The sequence below is a fragment of the Drosophila serrata genome, unplaced genomic scaffold (genome assembly GCF_035046125.1).
Source record: "Drosophila serrata isolate PLE 108 unplaced genomic scaffold, ASM3504612v1 contig_293, whole genome shotgun sequence".
Taxonomy (NCBI): Eukaryota; Metazoa; Arthropoda; class Insecta; order Diptera; family Drosophilidae; genus Drosophila; species Drosophila serrata.
This window is the reverse complement of record NW_028257191.1, coordinates 1,012,453-1,029,048: the sequence shown is the minus strand read 5'-3', so window position 1 is coordinate 1,029,048 and position 16,596 is coordinate 1,012,453. Positions and strand designations below refer to the sequence as shown.

The following is a 16,596-nucleotide window of genomic DNA, read 5'->3' as shown; positions in this document are numbered from 1 at the left end:
GATTTCCGTATCGAAATTAATGGAGTTTTGGCTTAGTTATGAGATTCTCATATAAATATCCGTACAAAGAATGCGTAATTATTTTTAAATATTGTGTCAAAATATATTTTTATAATTATTCAATTTTTCCTAAACTTCTCGAAACAAAAATATGAAAAAATTTTAATTCAGCTGGAGAAGAGGAGATAATTGAAGAGCTTGATATGTTGGCAAAAATACTTAAATAATTAATAAAAAATATTGTTTCAATACTCTAGCGTTACTTTTTAGCTATCATTAAAATTGTCTAGCTATTTCTAGCTTTTTTTAAGGGTTGGTTTAGCTTTTCCATGACCTGAAAAGTTGGTAACACTGACTCTGGGGTTCTAGACATTTCGGCTCAGCCGATTTTATGATAGTACCTTTTTGTTCTGTTTGACTTCTCTATGTATTTCTTGCTTAGTCCGCAAAGCCAAAAAAAGGAGCAGCAAAAAACAGAGCAGGTACCGTTCTCTCTCCCAAGTCCTACCATAAGAAAACAAGCTACTACGCCAATTCTGGTAATCGCTTCATAACCCTAATAGAGCTGGAAAACCATCGATTTTACCATCGATAGTATCGATGGTAAGGAGCCAGATTGCACTATCGATGGTTTGGAAACTATCACGATAGTATCGCCGTCGTATTCTACCACTACTTTTCTTGTGTTTTCGCAGCTATGCGGTAAGAAACAATTTTATAATTGTAATATTAGATTTATAATAAGACTTTCTTTTCTTTAGACAGTAGTCAGTGACTGGTGGTTCTACAGTGGTGCCCGTCTGAAACACTTTAAGCAGTAAGTAGGATGTTCAAAGTATATAAAAGCTTTTACTTTAGACATGGAGAAGGAAAAGCAGCCCAGCAACATCTGCGAGGATTTACCTGGACCTAGCACAACAAGAAAGCGCACATGGAAAAGCAGCATGGTATGGGACCATTTTAAAAAGACGAACGACGGTAAGCAATCTGAATGTCGCCTTTGCGATTAGACATACAAAATCAGTGGCAACACATCAAATCTGAGTAATCACCTCACGCGTGCGAATCCATCTTATCAGTCGTTGGAGAGTGGGCCCACAAGCTCAATTTCCAAGTTATTAAAAGTTGACAATCAATACGACACTAATTTCGCTCGTAAGCAAAAATTAGATAAGGCACTAATGAAAATGATAGCCATGGACGTCTAACCACTCTCAATTGTAGAGGACTCGGGGTTTCGCCATTTTGTTAATCTGCTAGAACCTCGATCCACCATTCCATGTCGGAATACATTTAAAAATGTCCACATGAAGAATGTCTGTGCCGATTTGACATCAAAGCTCCAACTCATACTGAGCAAAGTGGACCAATGTGCCATTACCATGGATGGTTTGACGTCAAGGGCCAACGATGGCTACCTCACAGTTACAGTACACTTCATTAATGACTCATTTGAGCTGAACGCCGCTGTTTTGTCAACAGAAAAATTGATGGACCCATTTAACCACAATGCTGAAAATATTGCAGCATCGGTTCGAGTTGTGCTCTCCAAATGGAACTTAAAGTCAAAAGTAAACGCCATAGTGACAGACAATGCCAGCGCAATGATTAAGTCGTGCGAAATTTTACAAAAGCGTCACTTTCCATGCTTTGCTCACTGCCTCAACCTAGTGGTGCAAGATTGCTTGGAGGAAGATTCGATAAAGCATGTTTTGACCAAATGCAAAAGAATTGTACAATTTTTAAATGTAGCACTATAGCCTACGAAAAATTCAAGCAAGCTCAGGGTGACAATGCATACAGTCTGATCCAAGAAGTAAGCACTAGAGGGAATAGTGCTTTTAAAATCGTGGAAAGAATTTTAGCTACAAAATGAGTTCCTATCGCCCGTCGTCCTCAGCATGTCAAGAGCACCTGATCGAAGGAATAAACTCTGATATTTCCAGCAATCCACTAGAGTATTGGAGAGTAAGTAGCGATTTTTCTGCTTAATTTTGTTACTTTTCAAAAATTATGTTATGTTTTACAGAGCAATGAAAGTGACCAGTCAGCTTTGGCGAAGTTGGCCAAAAAAGCTTTGTGTGTCCCAGCGACTTCAACGGAGTCTGAGAGGATGTTTTCGAAGGCAGGCCAAATAATTTCCGAGCGCAGGTCATCACTAAAGTCAAACATAGTTGACCAGCTCCTGTTCATAAACAAAAATTGGTGGATTACCGAATCTAATGTGTAATTCTAAGATAGATTTCAAGTCTAGCGGCTGGACCGCTACTAACGAAGCAACGTTTTTATGTTTTTGGATATTCTTTTTATTTTACTTTTAAAATTATTAAGTTTGACAAATTAAGTGAATTAAATGGAAAAATAAATAATAAATAAAATAAAATTTTAATCGAATTTATAAGGAATACCCCTGCTGTGTAGGGTTTTTTATAAAGAATAACCTCTATATTACAAAATTTGTTGAATTCGATATTATCCCGATAGTATCGATGGTTCCCGAAAAAAGCCTCGAAAACATCGATAGGGTCACTATAGATTTTTTGCCAGCTTTAAACCCTAACCGACGGGGAAGAAATGGACGTTGAGGCTTCCACTTCGCAAGCCGCGATAAAGCGCGCCGCAAGGAAGTGTGATGCAACTTTGCAGCCGGCTACATTCAATAGCTAGAACAAAGAAGTCATTGCCATATTTTTAAATTCAAAATGGAGATAAGTTTGAAATTATACGTAAAAGCGAAACATTCTAAATTGTTTTTAAATTTTTTTTCAATTTGATCGGAGGTTGTACGTCGAGGTACACATAGTTCAAAATTGCAACTTGTAAAAAATGGGGGGAAACACCCTGTTCTTTTTAAATTTGTTTGTAAAGTACTTTGTCTAATATTTGTATACAAATCATTTTTTTTTTTTTGTTAATTTTGGATTTTACTAGTTAAATTAAAGTATTTTGATGTGACTATACCTGCTCGCACAGGGGCAGGAAATTTGTATTTTTTTTGCTATTAAACTAATAATAATAATAATAAAACAAGAAAGGAAGCTAACTTCGGCACGCCGAAGTTTATATACCCTTGCAGATACAAATTCTATGACTAGGAATCCATACAATATAAATTATATATATTTGTGTTAAAAAACAATGAAGTAATACCTGCTTTCATTTCATTCACCTATACATATTATATTTGCAGCTTTTCGTTCACAGATTTCCATTTTTCTTCTACATCAAACAATAGTTTGTATGGCACCTATATGATATAGTCGTCCGATTTTCATTAAATTTGACACAAAATTTAAGACTAATATAAAATGGCTACATCTCAAATTTGATGAAAATCTGTTGAAAACTGAAAAAGTTATAATTTTTAATTGTATTAATTTCTCGATCGTTCCTATGGGAGCTATATGATATAGTAGTCCGATTTTCATAAAATTTTATACAAAATTGTAGAGTATAATAAAATGGCTATATCTCAAATTTGATCCAATTCTATTGAAAACTGAAAATGTTAAAATTTTTGTTGTAAAAATTTTCCGATCATTCCTATGGCAGCTATATGATATAGTCGTCCGATCCGGCCCGTTCCGACATATATACGAGTGAGAGTATATAGAAGGCTAACTACAAAGTATCATTCAGATAGCTTCAAAACTGAGAGACTAGTTTGCGTAGAAACGGACAGACGGACAGACGGACAGACGGACAGAAGGACAGACGGACAGACGGACATGGCTAGATCGACTCGGCTGTTGATCCTGATCAAGAATATATATACTTTATATGGTCGGAGAAGCCTCCTTCACTGCGTTGCAAACTTCTGACTGAAATTATAATACCCTGCAAGGGTATAAAAATACATCACTAATATCCACTTTGATTAGCTGCCATTTCGGAACCATTAAACAGAAGGTAGTTAAATGTTGAGGAAAAATAGCTTAATCCATAATTTTTATTATGCAATTGTTGTTTTTTATTTTTCATTTTCTTAAAAACATTTTTGACCGATTTTGGCCACAATCCGGGCGAATAGTGGCAATATATGAGAAGCATCCGGGGCACAGGTTCGGCGACCACGTCACCCGTGGGCAACCCGCTATGTCCGGAGGGAATCCTGAAATGAAATTAAACATAAAATTAATGAAATCTCTATTTGAATCGATAGTTCGATCAATATAATTTAATGTTTAGAGATAATTTTATTTAAATGTTTGCCGCGACTTCGCCTTAAATGCTCCGTCCGCTTAGTCCAATTTAGGCAACAACATTTCTGCCGGTATTTCGCACATGAAAGCTTCGATGTTGGCTTCTAATGCTCCAATTGTTGGGCTTGTCCCTCCCACAAAAAAAATGTAATAAGGGTTAATTTGGTGTGAAATTTCATCACAATACCTTAAATAGCCGACAGAGAAGGTCGACGAAACTGAACTTTCTTAACCGAGCACTCATTTTTATAGTAACATTCAATAATTTGCAACCTTTGTTCGTTTGTTAAACAATTCATGGTTAAATTATAAGCATAGCTGAAAATATTGAACAGGCTTGCAAGACAAAAAACAAGCATTAACTGTAAAAATACAATACTTTGTTCCTAACTCCCACGTCAATGGGATTCCCGCGGACGGAATGGGCACTGAGGCCCAGCTCACCAACTCCTCTTAGCCGTTCATCATGGAAACCCACCTATCCACGGTGGCGGGCCCCCTGTGCGACTCTTCGATCGAGTTAGACCACGTCCCGTGACTGTGCCGAAGCTGATTCCCTTCGTGGAGCTTGTTCCCAAGGCACGTCTGTATCGAATGTATTTTTTTGTATAGACAATGAACAACTTTTACTTTTACACTGGAATCGGCAGCCTTGATGGACGCGGTTGCGTTGTTGTCGGTCGTGGTGGACGGGGTGGAGGCGGCGGCGGTCATGCTGGACGAGCTGAACGCGGTGGCCTCAATAGGCAACAGAGAGTAGCATATGCGAATATTATTTCTCGGAGCTATGCCATAGAGGACCAACGCCGTGTTCGGCGGGCAATTATGGAGGTGCTCCGCCCTCTGCCAGAGCAGCAGATGCCGACTAAGGAGGAGCAGCAGCCGGTGGAGGACGAATGAAGTAAAAATGAAATGGAAAAATGATAATAAATGATAAATGAGAAAATTATATAAATGAGGAATGGACACATTATCTTCTATTTTGGAAATAAGGTATTACATTTAATTGATAATTTTAAATAAAAAGTTGAGAAATATCACAAGTAATATTTTCAGATTCGGATTACATCTGGCTGGAAAATTCTGTTTTGAGTATGATGTTCCTAATAAATGATGAAACTGATTGGTACATTGGGAAAGTAGTGAAGTTGATCTTGTTTATAATTATATACTATTGCTCTGAATTTAATAATTTTGTTTGTAATTTTTATTTTATTTTTTTCTTTTTAGTTCGGTTATTTATAAAAACGTGTTTTTTTTTTTAACTATTATTTATTTTCTATTTTTTAGTGTGGGTACCTATAAACGAGTGGTTTTTTTTAATTTTTTAAGCAATCAGTTATCTTTCGGATTTTAGTTCGATTTATCAATAATCAATTATTGCGGAAATGTAATTATGAAATATCTTACGAATTATTTTCTAATCTTATTATTTCATTTAAGGCCTCTTTGTTTCATGGGGTTTATCCTGTTAACTTTGAGCAATCAAGTTCTTCAATGCAAGTACCGCTTAGGTTCTTACACGACTAAGTGCGACATAAGCTTGTCCAACAGGCATGCGCAGATCGCGCGCAAGCTTTGTCTCTCTTTCTCCTTTACGGAGGATCTATAAAAGAACTTGTCAATCCTGACGATCCTAATGAGGATAATGAAAATGTATTATCAAATTATTGCATTGTCATCGGTCCTTGAGAAGTATGCAAAGTTTCAAGTTTATCAGATATTTGGAAACCCTTGAAAATAGTGTTCAAAGATTCCGTTACATTTAAATACAATAAAAGCGTATTAAAAAGGGGTTATCCCATAGTAGCTATCTCTGATTTGGGTCCGGGAAATCGAAATTATGGCGACAGCTCGGCATTTCAGAGAGTAAGTAATAATACAAGTAAAAATAATCTAAATTAAAAATCTTTTTTTTTTATAGCATAAACCTTGTTTAGCCATCCAGCCTATGCTAGTTTTAACATATATGTATTTGCGGATACACCACACTTGATCAAGTTGGTCCGCAACCATTATATCGACTCTGGGTTGGTCGTCAAAAGGAGCAAATTGACCGAGGCGACGGCCCAGTCAGTCATTGACCACTGCGCAAAGTCTGATGTTTTAATTATTTTTAAAATCATAGACAGTCACCTTAACTTAAACTCAATTGTTTTTCAAGTTCTATAAGGCGATGTTACGCGATAGGATATGATGTAGACAACGCATGCGAAACCGCTTACCTTTTCAAAGTTTTAAATGATTGGTACGATGTTGTTAACTCAAAATTATCTACATCAAGCTCAATCGAAACAACAAAGCCGTTTGGAAAACAAATAGATATCCAAAGGGACGTTTTGGCTAAAATGTCCAAAATATATATAAATATGTATGTACATAGGTTTGTGGGGAACTATTGGTTTCTCACAATTTTTTCCAAAATTCTATAAAAATATTATAAATATAAAATAATTTCAGTCAGAAGTTTGTAACGCAGTTTAGGAGTCACCTCCGACCATATAAAATATATATATTGACCACCTTGTAATCAGAAAAACATTTATCAATACTATCTCTCGACTTCGCTAAAGCCTTCGACAAAGTTGACATCCACACCCTCATCCGCCAGTTGAAGGAATGGAAACTAGGCCCCCGCATAATAAACTACGTCCACAACTTCATGTCTAACCGAAAAATTATAGTCAAAAACAGAACATCCCTTTCCCATAGCTCCCCCCTCGATAACGGTATCCCCAAGGATCCCCTATCTCAGTCATCCTCTTCCTAATATCCTACAACTCCCTTACAAACATCATCTCCCTTTCAAAGCACATTAAGTTCACTGTCGGCGTAGGCAGACTTCCATCTAATAATCCAACACAACCGGATCAAAAACCCTCAAAATAACCTTACAACCCTATTCCAGCAAATCCGAAAATGGTGTTCCTCCTGTGGATCATCGATTTCTCTAGATAAATGTCAACTTCTACACATATGCCGGAAAAGAAATTGTACAGCAAAAATAATCACTGGCTCCATCAACATCCCTACCACCGACTCCACAAAAATCCTTGGCCGGACAATTAACAATCGTTATAACTGGAATTCACACATAAACAACAACAACAACAACAACTTATAAACATCCCTCTCCCGTCCTCTTAACATCATTAAACACCTCTCCTAAAGGAAATACAACTGCAACACAGCCTCCCTCATCCAAATCACGAACTAATTCCTCATCCATCCACCCCATCCAAAATAGATTACTGCCTACCCATCTACGGGAAAGCCCCAACCTCCATGGTAAATCGGCTCAAATCCTCCCAAAACTCAGCAATAAGGGCAGCCCTTGGGGCTTTCAGTACCAACGCCAACGAACAATCTTCTGATCGAATCAAAATCAAGCTCTATTGAAACGGACGAACTTTGAACTTAGCTGATCCACTCTCATGAATTCCCAATTGGAAAATTCCTCAAACAAACGAAAAGAAAACACAGGTACCCACCCCAGCACAATGGATAAAATCATTGACTCCTGCAATGCCCTATCCCTCAAACTCTCCCCAGCTAAAAACTACCCATACAAAAAATACAACCCAGAAATAATCCTAAAAGCCACAAACATACAAGTATCCCTATCCCATTACAACAAAAACACCACACCCCCATGACCTACCACTACCTACCAACTCTTCTACTCTATAAAAAACTCCTTTCACAAGTATCAATTCCACCACACCGACGGCTCAAAGGCCAACGACATTGTAAGCTTTAGCTCGAATACCATTAAAACCGGACACCTACCCCAATACTCGTATGTTCTTACAAGTAAAATTTTAGCCATACTTGAAGCTAGCCAATTCTGCAGTAAAAATTCAGGCAAGTACGCTATATGCACTGATTCCCTATCCTCCTTAAGAGCCATAACAAACTCCAACAACCACTTCTACTACCCCACCACAATCAGAAAAATAAGCACCAAACTCCTCTAAAATTGAACTAATCTGGATCCCATGCCACATAGGCATAAAAGGCAACGAGAGAGCCGACTATGCAGCCAAGGAAGCTCACAAATATCCACTCATAGCAGCCCACTATATGAATAGAACTCTCCAAGACACTTGCCCCTTATGTAATAATGCCACAATAGACATACAACACATATTAATCGACTGCACTGCACTTTCCCAACACAGAATCACATCCTTCTGCAAAAATCCAACCCAACTCCTTGCAGGCCCAGTAACAGAAAGTTCTATGAAAATCCTCTCATTCCTCCACAAAGCCAATCCACCCATAATCTAGTCTTTAAGCCCATCATATACATACATACATATGTAACATCAAAACTGTACATACTTAATCGAGCGGTAGGCCACAGCAGCCAATTCTCATAATTTTAAGTTGATCTTTAGTAATTTTTTAAGTGTTCAACAAATTTGCAGAAAATTCGAGATATAGATATTTAATATTATTATAGAAATTTGGTTTTATTTTATAAAAATATTAGGATAACCGGCGAACTCCGTTTCGCTATCAGATGGCTTCGTTTTATGTAACAATTCGTTTGGTGATTAATCCAGTTTAACTTTTCTACTTGCGCAGCACAATCCAGCCGTTTCTCTTTTGAACTTCAATGCATTGCATATAGTCGTCATTGGTCCAATATCTAAATTTTCATCATCACTGTAGTTCTCAGTGGGAATGCGAAACGATTGTATGATGCCAATGATCTTCGTATAGGGAATTTGCTCTTATTATATTGTGTCTTTCTTCGCTTAATTTCTGTGAATACACTTCTTGCTGGCTTGCACTTGTTGCTCAAATGCACGATCCACAAGATTAACACATTTCAACTTACCACCTTAAAGACAAATGCCTACACTTAATTTATTTTATTGTTTCCAATTAAAATGTTAGGAAACCACTACTTGATATATTGGTTTGTAGTAACCCATCAGTACCAAAATTCCTTTCCTATCCGATTCCTGGTGTCATGTTCAAAAAACAAAAACAAATCTCATGTGTTTCGGTAAGAGAACTCCGAAACAAAGTAGGCAATGAAAATTCTACCTGTGTTCGGCTACTGCCGAAGTTCTGACATCATATTTGTTGTTGTTTTCCGAGGGATTCGGAGCATCGGCATGCAACCGACTAGCAAATTAGACAGAGATGGAAATGGTGGAAAGGGGGATAAAATGTGTGTCAAAAAATAAAAGTGTATCGGATCGACATCAGAATACCCTTTTTAGAATTAGTTGGAATGTTAATAAATATTTAAGATTTTATTTATTGGTGTTTACTAATTTTATCGTATGGTATATATGGTATATGGTATATTGACACGTATTAAGAATTTGCTTTAGGCAAAGACAAAATGTTCAAAACGAAAAAATCTGCCTTGCGTTATAATATTTACAAGGCATCGCTTGGGTCGGCTATAGCCTGTCACGCGCCAGAATTTTCGGTCGGCTATTTTCATATTTGCTTTGCTTTTCCATATTCCCTTTGCATTTGAAGTTGACGTGTGGCAGCAATTAGAAGTGTTTTTTTTCCATTAAATTGAATTCTAAATATTCGGAAAAAAATTACAAAAGGTGAGTAGAGTGATTTCGTTTCCATTGCAATTTATATATTGCACTATTGGGTTCGGTGTTTATTCAGCGCATGTGCAAGTCCATTCGCGGCATCGGCATACATATGTACATATGTACATCATTTTGTGTGTTTAAATCTACCTGCTCATGCGCGGTAAATGAATGCTAGTGAAGTTAAGCATAAAACATACGCCATAAACACCATTTAATGGAATCCAATTGTGCAATATATTTATATTTTAACATAACATAAAAAGACAGCAGCTACACGTAAAAAAAATATGATTTATATATACACATAAATTTAAAAAATGCATTTCTACAAAATTTAATGTTTAAAGTGATGGTGTTGATTGCGAAAAAAATATTGTTTAGAAAATATTTAAAATAATGAAAAGTAAATAAAAAAAAATTAATGAAAGTGTAATTGTGTCATGACAAATTTGTCAAATGTCAAATTTTATGAAATTAAAGATGTAATTATTTTCCCTTATTTTATATTGCATCCTTTTCTCTATTTGTTTTTATTATCGTTTCTCTTTGCTCTCGTAAACAGTCCAGTGGTCTGCTTCGCAGGTAGCTCGCATTCAGCCCTTTTTTTCTGAGAGGCGCATTCTTGAGAGAGTAATATGTTCTCTCGAGGGAGCGCACCTCATCGAATGGTGTGACCAGAGCATAATTATACAAATTGGCCTGTTACACACCAAATTTGGTAGAAATACTAGAAACATAATAAAATAAATTAAAATACTCTTTTAAAGAATTTCAACTGCCCAAACTAAAATTAGGAAAGGGAAAAATGGTTGGCTCTAGACATATTGCTAAATTAGCACCAAAAACTAGGAAAGAGATTTTGAGGGTTGCTCATGAGAGGCCTAGCGAAATAGAAAGCGAGGCAGTAGATGAAGAAGCTGGGCCTAGCACAAGAGAGAATAGGGAACCATTGGAGCCACCTGTGAAAATCTATGAAATAGGAGTTAGTGATATTGATGTAGGTAGCGTAGCAGAACATGCCAATGAGGCTTGTGATTTAAATACACAATTAAAAAATTGGTATTTAAAACATAAGCCAACACGAGCATGTGCCGTAGACCTTGTTGAGATTTTAAATTCTTAAGGGTTAAAAGTAAAGCCCATTTATAAATTTAACCGATATAAGTAAAATAGCTGGCGGCTCCTATTTACATATCGGATTATCAAAGCAGTTAAGTAAATTGTCGGTATTTCCCCAATTGCCGGACGTACTTAACATCGATTTAAGCATTGACGGTCTTCCCATTTTTAAGTTAGTTATGGCCCAATCTTATTCGTATTAAAAATGTCCAAAGCCGTCCCGTTTTGCCAATTGGAGTTTTTTGGGCCATACTAAGCCTACTAATTGTGACGTTTGTTTGTCAAAATTTTCGTCCGAGTTGTCCAAAATGATTAAAAACAGTTTAACCATTTTAAATAAAAAAATTGGTTTGGAAATCAGAGCCATCGTTTGCGATGCACCTGCTCGTGCATTTATTACAGGCACACCTGGACATACGTCTAGCCATGGCTGTAGTAAATGCACTCAAGTAGGAAAAAAAGTAGATTCTGTATTGACATTCAGTACTGAACGTGGTGAATTGATAACAGATGAAAACTTTTCTGACAGGACGTCACCATCATAAAGTAGAATATTTAAAAAACAGTCCGCTATAGAAAAACTTGGGATTAAAATGGTAACTCAAATTCCTCTTGACTGCATGCACCTTATTGAATTGGGTGTCATGCGAAAATTTGTATTAAAAATTTTAAATAATAAAATTAATATTCAATATAAAGTTTCCAAACCAAGTAAAAAAAAATATCATAATGTTTAAAATCGATGAGAAGGTACGTTCCAGCAGAGTTTGCTCGAAAGCCAAGAACATTGGATGATATTACGCATTGGAAATCAACGGAATTTAGACAATTCCTTTTATACACTGGTGTTGTAGCTCTTAGAGATACAATTCATGATGACCAGTATTATGAATTCCTTTTGCTGCACTGTGCATACAGGATGTTGTCCTCTCACTTGCAACGAGAGTCCAACATCAATACTGTCCAAAATATGTTGGACTTATTTGTAACGAATTTTCCCATCATTTTGGACAAAGCAGTGTATCATACAACGTTCATGGCTAATTTCATGTAAAAGAGACTATACAGCAAATCGGTGATCCGGTTTCAGGCTCTTCCTACTCATCCGACAATTATCTCCAAACTCTTAAGCGGTTTGTCCGAAAGCCAACACAAATCCTTCAGCAGATTAATAGGAAGATAGTTGAGGAGAGTGATATTCAGGTGGGGTTAGATGAAATAAAATTACTAGGTAGCGTTTTAAAAAAGCGATGTACACTCAAAAATAAAAGGCCAGATAGTTTTTGGTATGTAGGAGAACACATCCCAATTGAGGTAGATAGTTTTGAAGGGGATGTAGACGGTATTTGTATTTTAGGCAGAAGATTTTTAGAATTGAAAAGTTTTTTTGAACAACCTGTGTCCTCATCAGTTTTAGGTATTTGCGTAGGTAGCTTAAATATGGCATCAGATTTAGAGAGATTTAGGGTATCAGACAGAGTGAGGAAAGCAATAGCGATGCCATATAATGGGAAAATTGTATTAGTGCCATTTTTACATTTTGCATAGATTTCCCTTTCTTAATTTTATTTTGTTTTTTTTTTTTCGGAGGTGTTTAGTCCGTAGGCGCATTTTTAAATATGAATCGGGCATGTCTTAAGCGACGGCGCTTAAAGTATATTTAAAAGATTCACCTTCCATTGTCCGATGGCAAAAAAGAGTATTTTATTCAAATAAAAGAAAAGAACACATAAATGAAATCATAAATATTTTTTTTTTTTTTGTAGATACGCATAAAATGGAGTCACCGGAAAAGATTCAAAAGTTGGCGTTTGATATTGAAGGTAAGTAAATCAATTAAAATTGAATGTATTTAAATTTTCCCCCTTATTTCTTCTTGTAGATGATGGTGTTTATGACAAAAGCAGCAACAAAAATGAAATTGAACGATTGATTCAAAAGGTCGATGACCTTGACAAGAAGGTGCAGGACCAAAGTGAAATTTTGGCGTCCTGCACGCAGAAGGTCTCAAGATTGACTGCATTGCTGGAGGTCTTCCTTAAAGGTTCATATTGTAAGAATATATTAAGTGATTTGCATTTATTTTCTTTACAGAAAGTATTTCCAGCTTGGAGGACCAGAGCCAGCCAGCAGAGAAGGTCCTGGCTCACGCGTTGTGTTAAAAATAATAATAGTAAAACAAAGGATAAGAAATAAAATAATTAAATATAAATATATTTATATTGATTTTTGTAATATTTTATGGAGGGGGAGGATAATTCTGAAAAAATACCATGGGATTCTTGGGGAATCCTGGTGGATTTTTAATTGTACTCCGCTGAGATTCCTGCAGGAATTCCTATCTGATCCCTAAGCAAATTCCCCTACAATTCATACCTGATTCCTAAGCAAATTCCCCTACAATTCATACCTGATTCCTAAGCAAATTCCCCTACGATTCCTTGCTGATTCCGCCTGGTATTCCTCGGAGTTAAGTGTCCAAATTCGCTGTGAATTCTCCTACAATTCATACCTGATTCATAAACGAATTCCCCTACGATTCCTTGGTGATTCCTATCTGATTCTACTATAAATTCACCTACGATTACTGCCTGATTCCGTCTCAAATTCCTGGATGATTCTGTTCACATCCCTTCTGATTCAGGGGGGAATTCGTGCCGAAATTCATGACAAATTCCAAGCAGGATTCCTTTATGATTCCCTGAAAATTCCTCAGGTAGTCCGAATTCAGGTTTGCTAACGCCTACTGTATGCAGATTCCTATATGGCTTGTATGAAAGCTCCCTAATGATTCAGGATGGAGTCCAGTCCATTCCAACCTTATTCAGACCTGATTCCTAAAGGATACCTACATACGTGTTGATGAATGATTGCAACATATTTTTTAACACGTGGAACCCTAACCCTAGCCTGTTTATCGTTATGATTTTTGTTGATCGAAAGTTTTGTGTGAGTGGTAAAGAATGTTCGAGACTGCTGCTTGCAATCAGGCCGATCAGACTCGTTCTGTTTAGTCATACCGGGTTTGATTCAATCCAAAGCAACTTATTTCGTTGTATGGTAAAATTCGCGTGTACGGTCCTAAGTTCAGTTTGATCGGTTGCCTAATTAGCATAATTATGGAGACAGAATCGGCGGAGAGCATTACTGACAAAATATTAAGTGGAAACTATACCTTATCTGACCAACGCGAAGGAAGAAGTTTTATTTGGAGCATTCTGACAGAGATAATAAAACCGGATAACACTACTGTTTGGGAACGAGACACCCTGTATACATATATTTTTGTTGTTTTCTTGATTTGTCCGCCGCTTATCAGCGGAATCAATTCGAGCTTTCCGCCGCTGCACATGTTATAGAGCTTATCTAGTAATTTTCCATAGACTTCTAACTCCTAACTGTAACTTGTTTACATCTTCGACTAAACTTGACGTATGATGTGCAAGCTTTTTTATTCACATTTTTGCTCTCAATGCAATCAAACGCATCGCGGTCGTCTTAATCAATTCGGTAAAGGAAAATTAACCAATAAATATATAAAACAGTAACACTAGTGGATTCATTTATAAACAACTACATTAAAAGAATTTGTTTTCTGTCGCGCATGTTCAAACGTGTTAAAGTACAGCGCAAGCCAAACCTCAAACTTAAGTAAATATAAAACAATCACTAAGTTTAAACACAGTTACACCGCAGGACAAAACTGAGGCCGCTGAAAAATGCGCAAATTGGATTACCGAGGACTGTCGGCCATTTTCAGCAGTGCGCGGTTCTGGTTTTGTAAAACTAGTAAAGTTTTTTATTAAGATCGGCGCAACCTACGGATAGCACGTTGACGTGGAAGACATGCTACCAGATCGAACTACTATTTCTCGGAAAGTCTCGAAATGCGGTAATGAAAAGAAGGAGGAATTTAAGGCTGAAATCAATAAGATTGTGAGCAGTGGTGACGCTTCAGCAACAATTGATATGTGGTCGGATAACTATGTGAAGCGCAACTTTTTAGGAGTAACATTTCTCTACCAAAAGGATTTAAATTCTTTGACCTAGTTTTGGGAATGAAGTCAATGGATTTCGAAAGGTCAACGGCCAACAATATCTTAAGAAAACTTAAAAGTTTGTTTAATGAATTTGACACATTAAATATTGAAAAAATTAAGTTTATAACAGATAGAGGAACAAATATTGTAAAAGCCTTGGGAAACAATACTCGATTAAACTGCAGCAGCCATTTGTTTAACAATGTTTTAGAGAAGTCGTTTTCTGCCACCACAGAGCTCGCAGATGTCTTATTGTATTGCCATCAATTTTAAACGTTACAAATCTATGCCAGCCAACAATCGATGAAATACCAATTATATCAGATCTAAAAGAAAAAACTATTAATAATATTGATGATATATGGGTCCCGAACATCGGAATATGGCACAAAGTTGAATATTTCCTCTATCCCCCTGCTGTAAATATGCAGCCAAATGACTTATATGACATTAAAGAATTTTGCATTGGCATATTGACAGAAAGTTGTCCAAGTACTGCCTTATCGGAATCATCTGCAACAAATTTTTCGTTTGATTTAGAAAGCACCACAGATTCTAGCAGCCAAGTTTCAGTTGGAAATAGAGCAAACGACACTTTCTTTTATCCCCAGCTAATAAAACAGAATTACTTGCAAACGACTACCAGCGCATCCAGGTCATTCAAAACCGTGCCTTACGAGCAATGACAAACTGCCCATGGTATGTGCGTGGATCCACCCTACACAGAGATCTAAACCTACGCAATGTGGAAGATCAGATCCAGCTGCACACTAGCCGATACAGAGATCGACTTGGCAACCACCGCAGCGCTCTAGCTAGGGCTTTGCTACCGGCCAGGCCTATAAGAAGGCTTAAACGATTAGGATTTGCCAAAACCATCCAGCAGTAACCAGATCATTCATATGCAGCTGATTTAAATCCTAGTGTATGACACACGAGGTGGGGCCTTCTTTTTATGTAACTTATATGTGTTGTTATGATACTTATTGTTTGTATGGATTCTACACTTAATAAAAGATTAAAAAAAAAAAACTTGCAAACGACAGAGAAGCCCGAAGAAGAGTTCGAAAGATATTGCAAGGAACATCGACAATTATTGCAGATCCTTCCATCCCAAACCGAGCAGGCTCGATCAAATTAAAATAATACGCCTTAGACTAGGCCACACAAAACTTACACACGAGCACTACTTTAATCAAAACCAAACCCCACCCTGCCCCTTCTGCCAAGGCGACAATACCTTACCCCACCTATTAAATTCATGACCATCACTCCTTCCTACTAAGCTGTCTATCTTCAAAAATACAAACCCATTAAATCTCCTTAACAAACTCAACCCCGATAATTTAGAAAAATTCTTAATTTTCCTAAAAAGTTCTAACCTATACCACAAAATTTAATCATACCAAAAATGTACATAAATATAATCTACCAACTAAGTAGCCTTAATACAACCAACAATATGAAATTAAATTAATAGACTTAAAGACTATCATTAACCTTATAAGCCGAAGGCCTTGCCGCCAGCGCTTTACCATCTAAGTTAGTCTAGTTTTATAAACTTTACTATCTTTAATAATAAATAAATAAATAAAATATTGCAAGAAAAAAGTTTCAGTGGATGAAAATTCAATTTAATTGGCTGGTGGCAAAATAATT

General features: G+C 36.7%; 1 protein-coding gene across 1 annotated transcript in view; it reads right to left on the bottom strand.

Annotated features, from left to right (window-relative positions):
- Nucleotides 1-3,999: 3,999 nt before the first annotated feature.
- The window catches only part of PRY (polycystine-related-Y), a 77,281-nt gene continuing 64,684 nt past the window's right edge, over nucleotides 4,000-16,596 (bottom strand). The window contains exon 5 of the mRNA XM_086836669.1: nucleotides 4,000-4,111. Coding sequence (XP_086692795.1) covers nucleotides 4,094-4,111 — 18 coding nt within the window. The 3' untranslated portion in view covers nucleotides 4,000-4,093. The remainder of the gene's footprint in view (nucleotides 4,112-16,596) is intronic.